The 19,086-nt window shown below is 40.0% G+C and overlaps 1 protein-coding gene across 1 annotated transcript in view; it reads right to left on the reverse strand.

The window, feature by feature from the left end:
- The window catches only part of LOC129668774 (vomeronasal type-2 receptor 1-like), a 33,096-nt gene extending 18,288 nt beyond the window's left edge, over positions 1-14,808 (reverse strand). Inside the window, exons 1-3 of the mRNA XM_055596864.1 lie at positions 14,555-14,808; positions 7,148-7,439; positions 3,857-4,726 (exon numbers count right to left, since the gene is read on the reverse strand). Coding sequence (XP_055452839.1) covers positions 3,857-4,726; positions 7,148-7,439; positions 14,555-14,808 — 1,416 coding nt within the window. The remainder of the gene's footprint in view (positions 1-3,856; positions 4,727-7,147; positions 7,440-14,554) is intronic.
- Positions 14,809-19,086: the final 4,278 nt, after the last annotated feature.

Consider the following 19,086-nt stretch of genomic DNA (forward strand, 5'->3'; position numbering starts at 1 on the left):
TGGGGCTAATTTTTGTCATCTGGCCTCTTATTTCTCTTTTGTCTCTTTTTCTGACCATTCTTTTCAATTCCAATGAAATATATGTCAGAAATAATAAAAATTTTGCTTTCATTGCCAAATCCATGAAATGTTCCTTTTTCCTCCTCCTTATTAAAGGAGTCAAAGTAAATAGCCAAAGACTTCCACACTCAGACCCTACCCTAGATCAGCCTTCCCACAGCTTCATTTGCTTGTCATTTTTGGATGGTAGGACATAATTCTCTACCATCATATATTTCTCAAGAATTTAGAAATGCCAGGTGGGTATTGGGCATGAATCTATTCCTGGAGACTGATACAAAGAATAATCTTCAGTCAGAAGAAGGAGAAGAAAAAGAAGCAGAAAAAGAAAAATAAGGAGAAAATAAGGCAGAAGAATTTTGAAATGTACAAGTAAATAACAGAATTTGAAAGGTTTTCTAACCATGATTATCGGTAGGATAAGCTTTAAAGATAGGTAAAGACTGTGTGTTTTTGGTTTCTGTTAAACATACTATACACTTACTAGGCTTTTCTGTTTATATATTATTCTCTAATGCAAGGACTTAGATTTTCTTTTAACTTGTTGACATATGGTGCTATATGGAGAACAACCCTTGGTATGGACAGCTACTAACTTTCATCATGGCACCATGGGGTCTCTAGACCATCTGTAATGCCTGTTTCTCCTGCAATAACTGTTTCTTTGAGCAAATTTAAATTTAGCATTTCAATGTTCAGATAAGCTATAGAATCATTTTTCAGTACTCAAGAGTATTTATCATGACAAAAGTGTTCAAAGGACTTCTAGTAAAAAAAAAAAATATATCCTTGACACCTAAAATATAATTGAGTCTATCACTGTGTATTTGTCACAGCTTTCTGAGTACCAGTGAACATATCTCTTGTTTTACTTTTGTTCTGTTGCTGTGACAAATGACATAACTAAAATCAATTTGGGGGAAGAAAGAGTTATTCGTTTGACATTTACGGGTCCCAATCCGTAGTTGATGGAAACCAGGTTAAGAACCTGAAGGCAGAGGCGCAAAGGAATGCTGCTGATGGCCTTGCTCTCTGGCATATGATGAGATGTCTTTCTTATAATGTCTAGTTCCCCCTGCCCGGTGACGGTGCCAGTCAAAGTGGACTGAGGCCTCCCACATCAAATGTCAATCAAGACAAGCTATTAGAGACACAAGGGCAATCTGGTCATTTCCCCCTTCCCAGGTGATTCTAGGTTGGGTCAGATTGTTAATAAAACCCTATTTGGCATCCTTAGCATTTGGATGCTGCTTTGTTTCTAAGCTCCATGTTAGTAACTGGACACAGTACACTCTACCCAAATAGCTGACTTTAAAGTAGGGGCAGAGATGAGAGCCTATTCAAAGTGACTTCCAACAGTCAAGTTTGTGAGTATCTACAAGCAAAATAAATATATTATGAATTAATGCACATAAATTTTTTTTCTCAAGTCTATCTTGATATTCAGAATTTGTAGAGGAAAAAGTAGAAGTCCAGATAACATATAGATAGAATGAGAAAATGGCAAAAGATCAGTTTTCAAGCAGATAGGGAATAGGTATTTAGGGCAAAAATAATTTTAAATGGATAGAAAAGTTGGTGGGGGGAAAGTATGATGAAAAGCAAGACACTTTTCTAGCTGGAAAATATTGCCAGCAAGATGACTATACTATTGTTATTTTGATATTTGGGAGAGGGTTTTACTGTGTATCTCTAGCGTGCCTGGAACTCACAATGTAGCTGGAGTTAGCATTGAACCCACAGCAATGGTGTCTCAGTTAGGGTAGAAGGCATGAGTGACGACTACAAGAAAATTATTAATTCCATAGAAACACAGTATTTTGTGGTAAGAAAAATGATGGCATCACTTAACAGCAATAATGAAATATAATTATATCACTTGACCTCTGGTATGCAGCATTTAAAAAGGACAAAATTGGGGCTGTAGAAATTGCTCACATATTTGTAGCACTTCTTGATCTTGTAGATAACAAGATTTGATTCCCAGGCAGCTCAAAATTGCCTTTAATTCCAGTTCCACAGGATCTAGTGCCCTTTTCTAACCTTCATTGGTACCAGGCATGCATGTGGTGCACATACATTCACACAGACAAAACATTTATCTGCATAAAATAAAATAAATCTAAAAGCAGACACAATACCATCTCTGTTTTCCAAATAATGTATATTTCAGCCTAATCATGATAAAAAATTAGACAAACCTAAATTGACAGTCAGTCTAAAAACACCTGATCAGCATTGATTAAAGGTGTAGCCCATGGCAGTTCAGTGTCCAAGTGGGTTACATAGTAATGGGAAGAGGGACTGCCTCTGACATAATCTGATTGGCCTGCTCGTTGATCACCTCCCCCTGAGGGAGGAGCAGCCTTACCAGGCCATGGTAGAGGACAATGCAGCCACTTTTGATGAGAACTGAAAGACTAAGATCAGAAAGGAGAGGAGAACCTCCCCTATCAGTGGACTTGGGGAGTGGCATGCATGCAGAAAGGGGAGGGAGGGTGGGATCGGGAGGGGAGGAGGGACGGGCTTATGGAGGGATACAAAATGAATAAAGTGTAATTAATAAAATAAAATAAAAGTATTAAGGATAAGGGGCTGGAGGAATGGATTGGTGGCTAAGAGCATTTGTCACTCTTGCAGAGGACCCAGCTTTGATTCTAAGACCCACATGGTGTTTCCTAACCATCTATAACTCTAGTTTTAAGGGAGCTGAGCCTCTCTTCTTTTCCCTGTGGGTATAGTCATGCCAGATAAATGACATAAATGCATAACAGGCAAACATTAAGTAAAATAAAATAAAGCTTTAAAACAAAGTATACAGGATAAGAAAAATGTTAAAAAACAATGGTCACAGATTGGATGGTGGGGGGGCACCACAGATTGATGGGTGTCAACTGGGGGACTAAGAACAGTCAGCACTGAAAGCAGAGTGGACTAGTATGGAAATAAAAGGTGAGTGGAAATACAAGGGTTCCAGACACTGTGGCCTGTTAAATTGACAGAGTTACAGGGGAGTAAAGTGGTAATGATCAGGCAAGGAAGAAGCAACACATCAGAGATGCAAAGTGGACATCCTGCAGGGCCTACAGGGCCAGAGCTGGGATGCTCAAGTTCTATTTCCAGTGAGAAGGGAGGCAAGAACAGATATAAGCAGGGAATCTTGGGTGAGGTCACACTTGGCATGTCTGCTCAGGCTACCGGGTACCAACATGAATCGTCTGACAGGAGATGAAGCACAGGGACCACAGATGTAAGCCTCCCAGATAACCCTATAGTATTTAGCCCTGACATCCACGCTTTTGTGTGGCTCCTGTACTGTATGGAGACGTCATCTTCTAGTCTTTCCTTCAAGATAGATAAGACCAATGGTTAAGATAAAAATGCTGGAGTGTAAGGAAAATTGTATGTAATATTCAGGAGTCATCCTAAACTTGAGGGACATACCTGTCTTTCCATAACATTAACATGATGTTTTGGAACCCAAGTAGTTATCTTAGATTACAAGATCTATATTGCATACAGGGAACAAATAAAATGAAGAAACCAGAGTCACTAACATGTTCTACTCCTAGATACCTTTAAATTTCATTTCTGAGAAGAAAAACACCTATTTTTTTTAAAAGGCATTAATTTTTTTGTAGCTCAGTTGTGTTTTTTTTTTTTTACTCATTGACAACAAACCTAATAATTTGGTGTACAAAATCATATGGAAACAAATCAGCAGTTTTAATGGTATGAACTTGGCAGCAAAAACTTGATTTTATCTCATGCTATATTATACGGTGCAGTAACTTACCTCCCTGGCCTCAAAGTCAGGTATATGTGAACATTCTCTCTGTTTCCTTTCTTCTACCGGTATGTCACATCTGCTCAGACGATCCAGGGCGTAAGCCATAGCGTACACAGCTTGTCTGACATTGTTCGTGATTCTTAGCTCAGACACATCCAGATAGGTATTTTTCAGATCTTCCAGCTTCTCCTCTCCAGTACAGAGCTGATCAGACATGTCATACAATCTGTCTTCTTTACCAGTCATATTCACTCTGTGGTCCACATTATAAGGCACGCTGCTATTGGGCCAGGTACAGTTAAAAGCAGTTTGCCAGAATTCAATGGTCAGGACATTATTCAGATCCTTGCTGGGGTGGACATCATAAAGAAATTCTTTTAACCCTGGTATATCACTTCTTGGTACTGCAAATCCAATAGTTCCACCAAAATATGGAAAGTATTCCGGCTTTGCAATGAGAGCGGAGGTAATCCAGGCTTCGCTGGCTATCCATGTCCTGTCAGTTATGTTATGATGAACCATTTCCAGCACAAAAGGGCTGAGGTCAATGTCAGAAGTATAAAGCACAATGACTTTGGCAGTGGAACTCTTTATTGTCTTAACAACACGGTACATTTTCACGTTGTCGTAGACTTTGGGAATGGTTTCAGTGAAAGCAACACAGAGGTTGGCACTCTCCATTTTTTCCCTAAAGGATTTTACTCCATATTTTCCATAATCATCATCAGCTGCAATAGCACCTACCCAGACCCAACCAAAGTGTTGGATAAGATTCACCATGGCCTCAGACTGGATCTTGTCACTGGGCATTGTGCGCAAAAAAGATGGAAACTGGAATTTGTCACTAAGAATTGAGCAGGAAGAAAAATAGCCCACCTAAAATTGAAAATATTTATAGTCATTAGGAAGTCAGAGCCAAACCTTAAGTGGCAGCTTCAGAATACTGAGAAGGAGTGAGCTAAACAGTTCTCCCTTTGCCCTCACATCCTTCTGTAGACAATGGCTTCCTACTGGTGCTTCTACTTGGTGGGTGGGGGTGGGGACTATTCCAGCAACACTATGGTTGTTCTATCAAAACAAAGCTGTTAGGGTTGTCAGCTGTTCAGATGAAGACACTCAAAGCACTCGTTTTCATGGGTGAGACCGTAAACACTGTCAGGAAGGTCATTTCCACTCTCCTTTATCCTCCTGGACAGTGGTGATTCCCTGAGTCAGGATGTCTGGACTCAGCTTTAGCATCTCAAGTGCAGAGATGATGGACTGAGTCCAAGTCTCAGTCTTCTCAGTAACATGTGTTTGTTTCCTGTGTGCTCTCCTGCGCTCACCTCTGCTCCCTTACTTCCCTTCTGTTCTTCCTTCTCTCTTTCAGTTTCCTCCTGTCAGGACTCAGGAGTATACAGGTCCTAAAACTTGGCTTAAGATAGATTGATAGAATGTACTACTCCAACCAGAAGTCTAAACACTATTTTCCAACGAGGTTACCAGAAACTCTCTTTTTAATGTACACAGCCAGATAAATGACCAGCATGCTTCCCTCAGTTGGACAGGAGTCCATGTTTGTCTTCGGCATTTAGGAAGACTTAAGCCTTGAGGTCAAGTGAGCACATATTCCTGACAATCATTCATTTATCTTTGCTGTAGTATACCCTACATGTGGCTGAGTGTACCCCAAAACATGTTACCTTCTCCCCCATCCAGCCTCATGTATGAAGGCATCACCTCTTTTGATCTTCTGTAACTCCTAAGCTCCATTTGATTCCATCATGAACACTGCATCATTCCTGTGCTCACTTTTCCTTCTGTCCTTCTTTACTGTTTTTACTCCACTGGCTAATGTTTGTATTTTTCCTTTCTAACCACACAAACAGCAGATTCGTAGGCGGTATTATGCAGGGATGAATCTCGTTAAGAAAGAATGACTTGAAATTTCTGAGGTTATGTAAATTATTTATAATATAAGATCTTGTTACTTGGCCTTCCTGAGTCTTTGTTTTCTCCACAAGAAAATTAACACAACAATAACATAGATTTTTAGGTTTTCTGATATTAAAGGATCAAACCAAAGATTTATTTTATACTTTCTCCCCAGACTTACTAAAGGCTTTATGGAGAAATATATCTAGAAATTTCTAAGCTTTGCTTGAGTTTATTAGAGTTTAGTGGAAAATAGAGCTCATAGCAGCTGCAGTTTGAATGAGCTACATGGAGCCCACTCCTAAAATAAATGCCAAGTCGCCCACTTTTTCTTGTATTCTGTTCCACAGTACTTTCCTATGCTTCCCACACTCTCATTCTGAAACTCTCTAAGTTAAATATTATGTTGGGCTGAGGTTGTGGATCATTAATGCAGCATTTGTCTACCATGAAACAGTCCCTGGATTTTATCCCTAGTATCAAAAGAAAAAAGAAAAGAAAAGCAAGCAAGAAAGAAAAGGAAAGGAAAAGAAAAAGAAGGAAGAAAAGAAGGGAGAAAGAACTGAAGGATGGAAGGAGGGAAGGAATGTGAGTGAAATACTCCTGTTACTTCAATATCACCAACGAGCTTATCATTCATATTAATACATTCTGACACTTTAAGGACACCTCCATTAAAATATCTCTAGAATTTTTTCATAATAATTCATGTTTTGCAATTACTTATTCTTGTATTGACATGTCACCCTCTCTGAGTTTAAAATAACCTGTTAAATTAGCTAATGTGAAATTCCCAGGCTCATTTTAATATGTCAGTGAGATGATTTTGCTCATGGCTGACAAGCAGTAACAGAGACCCAAACAAAATCCTGTGCCTTTTTCCAGCCACCAATCAACCACCAGGAATTCATGGATGACCTCTACTGTGCTCCACACAGTGCACGAAGCTCAGTGACTAGAAAGATATTAATATCCATGTCACTGTGTCACAACTCAGTCAGTACAAGCAAGATGCTCCAGGAGATAGAACAATCTCAAGTCACCTCTAAACAGGCTGTAGGGGTTTGGTTGACCAGAGTAATTTGGGAGTACCCCTGCCCCATTCTATGTTGTCTCTGTATCTTAGCTCAGCCTCTTTGGACCTCACTGTTATTTGCAATAATTTCTGCACGCTGTTCCTATCCTCTCTCTCTATTTTTTTTTTTTTTGAGACAGGTTTTCTGTGTGTATCAACTCTGACTGTCTTGAAACTCCCTTTGTAGACTCCAACTTACAGAGATCCACCTGCCTCTGCGTCCCACACTGTGGGTTTAAAGACGTGGTGCCACCCGACCTGGCATAGCATTTGTATTTCTAAGTACATAGAACACGATTCCAAGATACCTGACAGAGGTAATACAACCCCATAATTCTTGAAGAAGCAACTGACAAGGATGATCCCCCTGCTCCAATAATTCCTACTAGATATTTTCCAGTGCTGTTTCTAAATTGGGGCTTGTATTCCTCCTGTCCTGTAAGAAACGCCAAGCTGGTCTCCATTGATTTGGCGATGGAGAAACAGGTGTCAAAGATCTGATAGCCCATAGTGTGGTTGGGCAGAATGTCCTTCCTCTCATTGATCTCCTTGATGGTGTGGATCATGGTTTTCATCCAGCGGAAACCACGGAAGTTAAACCTGGAAAGGAAAAGCTTTTGTGAGGCACTGGCCACTGGGGGGTTGGGGATAGAGGCTGCTTAGGAAGTGCCTTCAGTTAAGCAGTGGTTACAGCTTTTTGTTGAAGCCGCAGCCGGTACCAGTGTCCGCATGTATCTTTTTTGTTTTTTGTTTTTATGAATCACACTTACAATCATAAAAGATTCAAATATGAGTCACATTCAGTCTTTATAAGTGACTTTTACACTTTTTTGTCGTATATATCTCTTATATGCTACAATATTTTCAAATTTCTGGTTATTTCCTTTCAAAAATTGTTCTTCTAGTCACAATTTTCTTCAGCAAACACAACTAACAGTCCCTTAGAATATGCTGACCATTTCATTGGAGGTCCCTAGGGATATGATTCTTCTCTCCTTCTTGGCTCTTTTTCTGAATATTAGTAATAATGATAAAAATAATTTGAACACATTAAATACTTATAACAGCAGCTATTAAAATCAGCATGTAAATTTCCATATACTATCTTCCAGTTACAGCATGCATCTTACTATTGAGAGGTGTTTAGTTGAAGTTAACTTCTTGCTATTCTCACGTAAAAACATAAATGTGAGACTACTATTCTTTATTCTACATCTGTTAAAAGTGAAATACTTCTTTTGTAGCCCATCATTATATTGTTTGCAAGGCCTTCTACATGAAACAACACTTAAAAACTCCTCTTCTCTTCCTCTTTTTCACCTGAATTCTAACCATACTTCAAGAAAACAGTGCAAGACATTTAAGTACCTGTTTTCTTGCTATACTCTGTAGCTAGCTGTACTATTTAACTTTATATCTTCAGCTTAGCAAATTATTTTAAATTCAGGACCTAAAAGTAAATATCTCTAGTCACCATTTGGATTTTTCCTTTCTGTCTGTATGCATGCTCCTTCTGATGTATGTGGGGAAGAGATGTCAGTGTCAGGTGTCGTTTTTCAGTCACTCTCCAATTTACTGTCTGAGACAGGGTGTCTTACTGAACTTGGATCTTTGCTTGGCTAGCCCAGCTGTCCATCAAACTTTAGTGAACTTCCTGTCTTTTTCTACTGCAAAATGCCACCATACCAAACATTTTTTTGTGGGTCTTGGGCCTCTAACTCAGGACCTCATTCTTGCAAGGCAAGGCTTTGCAAGTGAGCCCTCTCCTCAGATCAGTCTATTTAATTTGTGTTTTGGTTTAGTTTTGCTTTTAATTGACTATGCAGCTGCCGCGTTCCTCTGGCGTAGTAATCAAGAGCCTGTTTTCAATTTCTTTACCCAGGAACTGTTAATCTACGTAAGGAAAAGGAAAAGGAATCATGCAAAGTGATTTTTAAAAAGTGATGGAAATAGATGTATGAGCAATGAAACTCAAAGAGCATGCACCCTAGATGAACTCACAGATACACCAGGGCTTGAAGGATGATAGAGAAATGGGCAGAGGGCTGCAGACAGACAGCTGGAGAGAATTTACGACAGCTAGAGAAAGTTAATACACCTAGAAAATCATTGGAAAAGTTTAGTATTTTTGGAAGACAGAGTGGAGGCGGTAACACACAAAAAAATTAAAAGACAGAAGAGACCAGAACACAAAAGATTTTACCATCCTGTTACTTAGTTTTCAAGATGAGAATGGTGACATTATTACTTCATAAAAAAATAAGTAAAGTAGTATCTTTTAAAAGTAAGATAGTATTCCACTGTGTAAATGTACCATAATTTCTGTATCCATTACTCAACTGAGGGACATCTGGGTTGTTTCCAGATTCTGGCTATTACAAATAAAGCTGCTATGAAAATGGTTGAGCAAATGTCCTTGTTGTATACTTGAGCATCTTTTGGGTATATGCCTAGGAGTGGTATAGCTGAATCTTGAGGTAGCACTATTCTTAATTGTCTGAGAAAGTGCCAGATTAATTTCCAAAGTGTTGTACAAGTTTACATTCCCACCATCAATGGAGAAGTGTTCCTCTTTCTTCGAATCCTCTCCAGCATGTGATGTCACTTGAGTTATTCATCTTAGCCATTTTGATGGGTGTAAGATGAAATCTCAGAGTTGTTTTGATTTGCATTTCTCTGATAGCTAAGGATGTTGAGCATTTCTCTGCCATTCAAAATTCCTCTTTTGAGAATTCTCTGTTTAGCTCTGTACTCCATTTTTTAATCTTTTTTATTTTTTATTTTTTTTAATTACAGTTTATTCACTTTGTATCCCCCCATAAGCCCCTCCCTCCTCCCCTCATAGCGCCACCCTCCCTCCCCCTTCTTCTCGCTTGCCCCTCCCAAGTCCACTGATAGGGGAGGTCCTCCTCTCCTTCCTTCTGATCTTAGTCTATCAGATCCCATCAGGAATGGCTGCATTGTCATCTTCTGTGGCCTGGTAGGGCTGCTCTCCCCTCAGGGGGAGGTGATCAAAGAACAGGCCTATCAGATTATGTCAGAGGCAGTCCCTCTTCCCATTACTATGGAACCCACTTGGATACTACGCTGTCATGGACTACATCTGTGCAGGAGTTCTAGGTTATCTCCATGCATGTTCCTTGGTTGGAATATGAGTCCCTGGGGAGACCCCTGTGTTCAAATTTTCTGGTTCTGTTGCTCTCCTTGTGGGGTTCCTGTCCTCTCCAGATCTTACTATTTCCCACTTCTTACTTAAGATTCCATGCACTTTGCCCATCAGTTGGCCTTAAGTCTCAGTGTCTGCTTTGGTAATCTGTAGGGCAGAGCCTTTCATGTACTCCATTTTTTTAATACAGAAATTGTGGTACATTTACACCATGGAATACTACTCAGCAATTAAAAACAAGGAAATCTCAAAATTTGCATGTAAATGGTGAGAACTAGATAACATCATTCTGAGTGAGGTATCCCAGAAGCAGAAAGACACACATGGTGTATACTCACTTATAAGTAGATATTAGACATAGAATATAGGATCATCATACTAAATTCTGTATACCTAAAGGAAGCTAAACAAGGAGAAGGCCCCCGTGTAAGATGATCAATCCTCTTTCAGAGAGGCAAACAGGATAGACTTTGAAAAACAGGGAAAACAGGAAACAGGACAAGAGCCTTCCACAGAGGGACTCTGAAAGACTCTCAAAGCAGAGGCTGAGACTCATAGCAAAACTTTGGGCAGAATGCAGGGAATCTTATGAAAGAAGAGGGAGCTAGAAAGACATGGAGGAGACAGGAACTCCACAAGGAGAGGGAAAAAAAATCTGGGCACAGGGATCTTTTCTGAGACTGATACTCCAACCAAGGACCATGCAACCTTGCATGGTCTAGATAACCTAGAACCCCTGCACAGACGTATTCCATGGCAGTTCAGTGTCCAAGTGGGTTCCCTAGTAAAGGGAACAGGGACTGTCTCTAACATGAATTCAGTGGCTGGCTCTTTGCTCTCTCCCCGCCCCCGGAGTGGGGATCAGCCTTACCAGGCCACAGAGGAAGACAAAGCAGCTAGTCCTGATGAGACCTGATAGGCTAGGGTCAGATGGAAGGGGAGGAGAACCTTCCCTATCAGTGGACTGAGGGAGTGGCATGGGTTGAGAAGAGAGAGGGAGTACGGGATTAGGAGGGGATGATGAAGGGGGCTATAGTTGGGATACAAAGTGAATAAACTGTAATTAATAAAAAAATAAAAATAAAAGTAAGAGACTTTTATTTAGAGTGGAAATAGGATAGCAGATGTGGTTGAAGAGAGGAAACAGGGTTACAGAAGGAGCATAGAGAGAAATGAGGGTGTTGATCAGACTGGGGAGAGGGGGTGGGAGAGCAGAGGACTTGCAAAGAGAAAACCTGGGAGAGGGTATCTCTATGACAAGCTAGAGACCTATGACAGATTAGGCTTCTGGGAGAATATGAGGATGAGTCTAGCTAAAACTCTTAGCATCAAGGATCGCAGAGACTGAAGAGACCACCTCTAACTAGATAACACTCCTAGAGGAGGGAGGGTAACACCAACCCATCCACAAAACCTTTGACCCAAATTTTACCCTGACTACAAGCTGTGCAAGGATAAATACAGAGCAGAGATTGTGGGAATGTCCAATCAATGCCCGGCCCAACCTAAGACCCACCCCCATGGGAGACAGACAACCCCTGACATTATTGACAATACTCTGCTATGCTTGCAGATAGGGGCCCAACATATATGTGCTCCGATAGGCTCCACCCAACAGGGCACAGAAACAGATGCTGAGACTCACAGCCAAACATTGGGCTGAGAGCCATTCTTGTGGAAGAATGGGAGAAGAATAGAAGGACCCAAAGGGGGAAAGGAGCACCACATGAAGATGAACAGAGCCAACTTAGCCAGGTACCAGAGACCCCAGTGGAGACTGAAGCACCAACCAAGGACCACACATGGACTAGACCTAGGCCCCTTACATAAACATAGGCTATTGGTAGTGTGGCCAACATGTTGGTCCTCTAGAAAGGGGAGGGGGGCCACAGGCCTGGTGAAGATGTACTAAGTCCTGATGGTACTTGATGTGCTAGTGTAAGCTGGTAGGGGGGAAGTTCCCTTTGTCTGAGGAGCAGGGGAGAGAGAATACAGAGAAGTGGAAGGAAGGATGAGAATGAGAGGAGAAGAGGGAGGGTCTATGATTGGGATGTAAAGTGAATATATAAATAAATAAATAAATAAATAAATAAATAAATAAATAAAAGAATTTCATTTCAAGAGATAGAAGAAAAACACTTGATTCGAGTGACTCTATATTTAAATTAGACAAATAAATTGTCCTTCCCAAAGGAAAAAAAAAGTTATTTGCCCCAAACTGATTGACAATACAGTAAAACTGGACTAATCTATGTCCAGTGGTGGATTGGCATGTGGGTGGGAACATTTTCTATTATTAACAAACCTCAACTAGAGAAATGACACAGCAGTGTGACCAGAAGAGGCAGTGAAATGGGCAGCAGGCAACTTACTATGATTAAAACTGCAGAGCTGGGCCCTTTAAAGGCTAACAAGGAAAACATCTCAATGTAAATAGGTGAGGTTTGGGGTGAATTTTCTTCTTTCATTGATTTCTATTATGATTCCCACAGTACTATTACATACTATGCATCACTTTTCTCAAAATTTTTTTTTGTAAATTTAACCTTTGTATGCTTTAACCAAAGCAAGAAATAAATCACTCTCTTCTTGTAGCATTTCATTGTAATATTATCAAAATACTGTAAGATCTTCCTCTTTTATAAAACTTAAGCTATGGCCACCTGAAACTACCATCTTGCTAAAGTTGTGGATTTCAGAATGAAATTTCTGAGCCATTTGCTGTTAAAGTTAATGATGACAAGATGAAATTAACAGCAGCTTAGGTCCACCCTCACTTCTGAACACCACATGAGTGAGTCTGGTCCAGGGATTCGCACACTGGGAGAATTCGTGTCATATGGAGAAAGGGTGAAATGTTTAGAGAACAATGGGCCTGGGAGCAAACAGAGGAACTGTGGATTCTTAATGGTGAAAACAGATTATATACAACAAATTTTAAGGAAATATTTTTTAAAACAGTATAACTCTGAGACAGTATCCACTCAAATCATAATTATGATTAAGCAGATTACTAAATACCCCTAATGAAGAAATTAGTTTTCTAAGTAGATATTTTTACTTCTCATATTGTTTATATCATAAGACATGCAAAATTATATCTAAGAGGCAAAGAATTTATATTGAAAAATAAGAAAACCTAGGTAACACCTACTTGTAATGAAAACACTCATAAGGCAGAAGCAGAAGAAAATTTTACAAGGCTGAGCTAGTCTACATTGTAATTTACTGGACAGCCAGGGATAAGTGTAACACCTATCTCTGTAAGCCAAAAAGCGTGTGTGTGTGTGTGTGTGTGTGTGTGTGTGTGTGTGTGTGTGTGTGTTGTCTTTTTCATCTAAACTTTTGGATAAAATAAGCTTTAGAAGTTCCGGCAAAGACTGGAGACTAAATTAGGTAATTTGACTTAAGAAAGATTAGTGTGGTGCATTATGATAAAGAAGTAGCTGTGATTAAGCGCTGCTCTGATAACTAAGTAATACCTCACTTCTTGTGCCCTTTGCTTCCCTCTGACAGTGGAAACCAATTAGAGGGACGGAGAAAGTGGTAATTAGGGACTCATCACAAACTTTTCACTTTGTCAACAACAGTACTGAAGATTACTCTTCCATTAAAACTCGATTATGGAGCATGATATAGTATAAAAGAAAGGAGTTGTGACTGATACAAATGTAATGATGTAAGAAACTGCAAAAATATTTAAATATGCATCTACACAGCACACAGCATCACCGAAAAGCCTGGTCCAATATAAATAGTGCCTGTGCTGCCCTTGTACTATTTAAACCCTTAAATTTATTTTTAAAAAGATCCAAAAAGAGATATAAAAAAGTAAAAAAAAAAAAAAAGCTGATTTTGTGATAGGAATGCAATTGTTGTAAGTGATTAGTTTTCTTTTAATTTCTGGCATTCTTTTCATATCTAAACTTCTCTTTCTTTTTCTGTCCTCCGAGTGTGTGTGATTGTGAGTGATACATATATTCCCAGATATCTGTTCTATCCCAATTTTGTTTTTCTCACAATAGATTACTCTATCTGAGTTTTAGGAATTCTGTTTCTTGCTATGATATTTTAGAGGAGACAGCAGGAGGGACAGAAGTTTTCCTGCATGTTAGCATTATGTAATGAAAACTGCCTCAGAAACAAAGCAGAGCTCCTACACTACACACTTGAACTTGAGGTTGTAACAGCTAACAGTAAAGCTGCAGCCACGCAGCACAGCCTCTTCCTTCTCAAACCTCAGTGTTCACTGAGGTGTTCAGAAAGGTCTTCTGAAGGTGTAGATTCTGTTCAGCAGATGTAGTATTCGACCCCTGATTCTAAAAGTCTAACAAGCTTTTAGATGCTGCTACTGCTACTGCTGCTGGCGGTGGTCGTCCACAGATAACCCTCTGTGGAGCAAACAGACAAAATCTCTCCCCTTAGAAACTGAGATAAAGTCAGATAAAGCCAGAATCAGAGCACTCCAACTGGAATACAGGCCCCATGCAGACCACTCTTCTCCAGCCACCCAAAATATTGTGGAAAAAAAGATTTAACAACGGCTTACCCCTCACACATGGCTGATACTGATTGCTCATCAGAGTCATTTGTTGGGATGGTCCTAGAGTGAATAGGAAATAATCCTCCAACAACAAAGGAATGGTTTTCGGCTTCTACATATCCACTCAAATTAAACTTGCGCATCAACCTGCACGTCTCATTATAGGGTGAATCATCATATTCTTCCTCATTTTGAGTATGTAATCCAACCCATAAAAGCACAGTTAACCCCAGAACCAAGCACTTCTTTCTGTTATCCATTGTAATATGGCGAGTTCGAGGGTAATGGAAGTGTTGAAATCTCATCCGTTTGAAGAAAGCATCTCGATGAAGTGTTAGTGTGTGTATGTGCCTCAACCCAGTGACCTGCTTGCTGCTCCCACTACATAATTTCATGTTGCAGACAGAGATCTCACAATCACTCGCAATTTATGGATCTGGAATGGGAGCTGAGCAATCCTCTGAGAGGAGACAGCTGAAGATCCTGTATGCTTTGCAACGATAAATAACGACAGAGTCATAGGTTTCAGTTCCAACGTTATTTTAATGTGTAGAAACTGTTCCCTCTGGTTTAGCATTGTCAGCTTCTTCAAGTCTGATGGCAGCCAATTCCATGGTCTTCCAAAGATGAGGAAGGGCATCCTGCTTCATCACAAAGTATCAAAAGTGGCGACAGAAGACCACACTTTCTCTTCCAGGTGCAGAAACGACAGAATGGAAAACTAAAACTAAAAGAAGTGGAATTAGGAGGCTTCACGTTAAATCGGTGTTCTGCCATTTTTGTTAATATGATGTAAAAAAAGTCACACAGTTTCTGTGCCACATTAACCCCACCAATGGCTAAGCCACCTTAGAAAAATCCTGTACAACCCCAGGACTTTGAGCATGCCATGCAGGCAATCCACTGTGTAGCCACACCTCCAGCCATTTCTGCTCCCTTGCTTGCTAGGCCCTCACTCAAGACAAATCTCTTGTTTTCAGGTCATTTTATCATGATTCCCAGTCTTCCAGTCATCCTCTCTGCTCATTCTCAAACATTCCCCCTTCTACCTTTAGAACAAAGTTCATAGAACGTAGTCAGAATAAAACGCAGCACAAGTTTCTGGATCATGGAAAATGTGTGGAACATTTGATCACATGGTTTTGCTCCAAAGAACATTTTAAGGAATGAGTAGAGATCTAAAAACAAAACAAACAAAAGCCACAGTGTATAAGCTTTACTTATAGCATTAAAATTTATAATAAACTAAACGCACTACATAAGGAATTTGGTTATCAGCTGTATACTAGACACGTGATGGGAAACAGGGGTCCTGTAGACCAAGTTTCTGAAAGCATTCACCCCCCCCAAAAAAAATACAGTTTAAGTAAACTCACAGATAACAAAGCGACACTTGGAATTAATTCCAAATCTCTAAAATTTACTAGCACTTTATAGTTCTTCGCCTATCTACTTTCTTTAATAGGCTAAAAGGAGTCATTGTGAACAAGATATCAATAGAAGTTTGGTGTGTTGGGGGCATTTATCTTTCTTATTGTTTTACAGCCAGTCATCTTTGTGTTTCCATATTTATTCTCTGGTCCAATCGATGCCCACACAATGCACTGGAGGGCTACATTTTTTTTTTCATTTTTTCTACATCATTTCATAGAGTATGTGAGAATGGTTTTGATTTTTTTAATGAATAAAAATATACTACTGAAAGAAATTCCTTCTCATTTTTTAAAGACAATTCTTCTACACGAGCTCTTCCCACTATAACCCTCCACATGGATGTTTTTCACATGATAGCATTAGGGTCACAAGTCACCCAGGCCACACCTTACTATGACGCTCATTGCCTTCACCTCATCCTCACTCTATGATTTCTTACTAGTTAGTTAAACATAGTCCATCTCCCACTGACTCTAGTGTTTCCAAAAAGAAAGGTTATTTCTAACTCAGTGGTGATCTAAGAGCCTAACCTCATTTCTCCAAGGCTGGCTCCACCTTCCTAAGTCACACTGCGGTGACACTCCTGCCTTGACCAAGTGCTATTGGTGTGCAAAGTGTGTGGAGTCTTCACTTTCCAAAGTGTGGAGGTTCACATCTTCTACCCTTATACTTTCAAGATGTTGCCAACAAGACTTAGTGAATAGCTCGATTCTCAGAGAGCTCTCTCCCTGATGTCCTTCATAGTTCGGCTTCATCTAATAAAATGCCACACTGGGTTAATGAGCACTCCTCACTGCTCACAGAGGGAGAATTCCTCCTGAGCTTTCAGGCTTAGTCCACAGCCTCCTCAGAATGCCTGGGAATGCTTCCTCTCTTTCTTACCAGAAGGCAGCTCTTTCTGAGCAATTACCCTCTGGTTGCCAAGGATACTCCTTGGCAAAGATATGTTTATCACCAGCAGTGATTTGTCTTAATTCTCTCAGGAAACGCTGTTCTAGAGACCATAAATTATCAACATTATTTTAAGTTATATTGTTATTTTAAAACTAGTATTTTATAATTTCAAATAGTCTCCTCTTTCTTTAGTCAGGTTGCAGAGGCTTTGGATTTGTGCAGCAGCACCTGGTATCCAGTTTGGGAACTTCAGAATACTGGGATATTTCTATCAGGGCCACAGTGATTGCACCCTTCGAGCGCCATAGAAGACAACAAAGACAAAGCAAAGGTGACACAAATTACCTCTGGTCTCTTGCTCTGGAGTTTTGTGAAATGCACAGTAATGGATGTTCAATGCCTCATTTTTCAGCACACCATCTCAGGCGATTGTTTTGGCTTTTGATTTTCTTCATTTCACAACTGAATAGACATGAGTTCCCATGGCAAATGCAGGCTGAGATGCAGGTACAAAAGCCCATGATAGACTTTAGATGAATGAAAAGACATGAGTGAAGTCTAGGAGGGGGAATTCTAGCTCTTGTCTCTTTACCAGTTATCTCTTTCTTTCTCTCTTGGGGTCTCAGGCACCTCATCACACAGCAGGGCTATTGCTTTTATATTATTATTATTATTACTATTATATTGTTTTGACTCTGAGGATCCTAATGAGTCATGAAATCTCTGGTTGTGGGTGAGTCTTTCCAAGACTCAAACTCAGTGGCACACTACTATTAATATAGCCAGAGCTAGCAGTGAGAAAATCATTTTATTGCCTATCAAGTGTTTTGATAGTACTTTGAATTTCAGTTTAAGAATCTCTGACTTTGGCAAAAAATGCCACATGAATGTTGGTGCAAGTATCCATGGTGCTTAATTGCCTGTGAGCACACACAGCCTCCTGGGTCTGGGATGGGACTCCGTGCTCCCCCACTGTCCCTCGCTGTGTTTCATTCTTGCAGATCTCTAAGGGCTCTGGCAATAGTCAGGCTCCCCTGCAGGAATAGCAACAGATTCTGTCCAGACTTGTCTTTGCTTCTAAGCAAAAAAACCAAACCAAAACAAAACAAAACAAAAAAACACCTGAGCCCATCACATTCTCATCAACACAGATGGAGTATTCAGAGGTTATATGAATTTAGGTAAAGCTCATGCTCAAAGTATACTTATGAGAAACTCTGTTGGGTATTCATGGGGAGCTCATACTGGATCACAGCCTTTGGCCAATCCCAGCTTGTCAGACATTACCTGTCATTTGCATTTCCCAACATCATTTCTTCAGCTTTTTCACCATTTTGAATCCCAGTTAGTCAATGTCTGTGCCATGACAGTGTATGCAGGGACACACTAATCTTCATCTTGTCTCCTATGCAGAACTGTCCATATCAGTAGAGAAATGAACATTGTACCTACTTATATGCTTCTTTTATTTAGCAAGGTGTTGAGATCAGGTTGTCTCCTGCTCTAAGTCACTCCATATTGTGTAAAACAATGTTCCTTCAGACTTTGCTTTCCCCCAGAAGACTCCATTTTTTTAAGCAGTTTTTTATTCTATTTGACAATAGAAGATATCTGTTTGCCTGGATGGACATTGCTAAAGAAAAGAGTATGTTGATGGTTTGTTTTGGAAAGTGGCTAACTGAAAATTACCCTTTAGACAGAAGCTTCATTAGAAGAGAGGGTCTTACAAACTTTGGGAGCCATATCAGGCCTTGAGGTGAGAGAACATTACACAGGGAGGATGTCGTACTTGAAGCATCACAATGAGGGCTTACAGGGAAAGAAAGCCTTCCCTTTAAAAGCCAGGGGAAGCTTCATTAAGAGAAATACCTTACACTGAAAGAATGATAGTTACCATTGATGGGATGTGTCTCAGGTAATTTTTGCCACCTTGACACAGAGTAAAATCACCAGGGAAGAGGAAATTTCAATTAACAAATTGCCTCTATCAGATTATCCCATTGTCCCTATCTTGGTTGCTAATTGATATAGGAGAGCTTAGCCCATCATGGAAGATACTATCATTATACCATCATTATTGAAATGCGTCTGGGTTCAAAAAGATAGTTAGTTGAGCAAGACAGGGAAAGCAAGCCAAGAAGCAGCATTCCTCCGTGGTCTCTGCCTTATTTCTTACCTTTGGATTCACACCTTGGCTTATCTCAGTGATG

The sequence above is a fragment of the Psammomys obesus genome, unplaced genomic scaffold (genome assembly GCF_907164565.1).
Source record: "Psammomys obesus unplaced genomic scaffold, mPsaObe1.curated_primary_1811, whole genome shotgun sequence".
In the NCBI taxonomy this organism is placed as follows: Eukaryota; Metazoa; Chordata; class Mammalia; order Rodentia; family Muridae; genus Psammomys; species Psammomys obesus.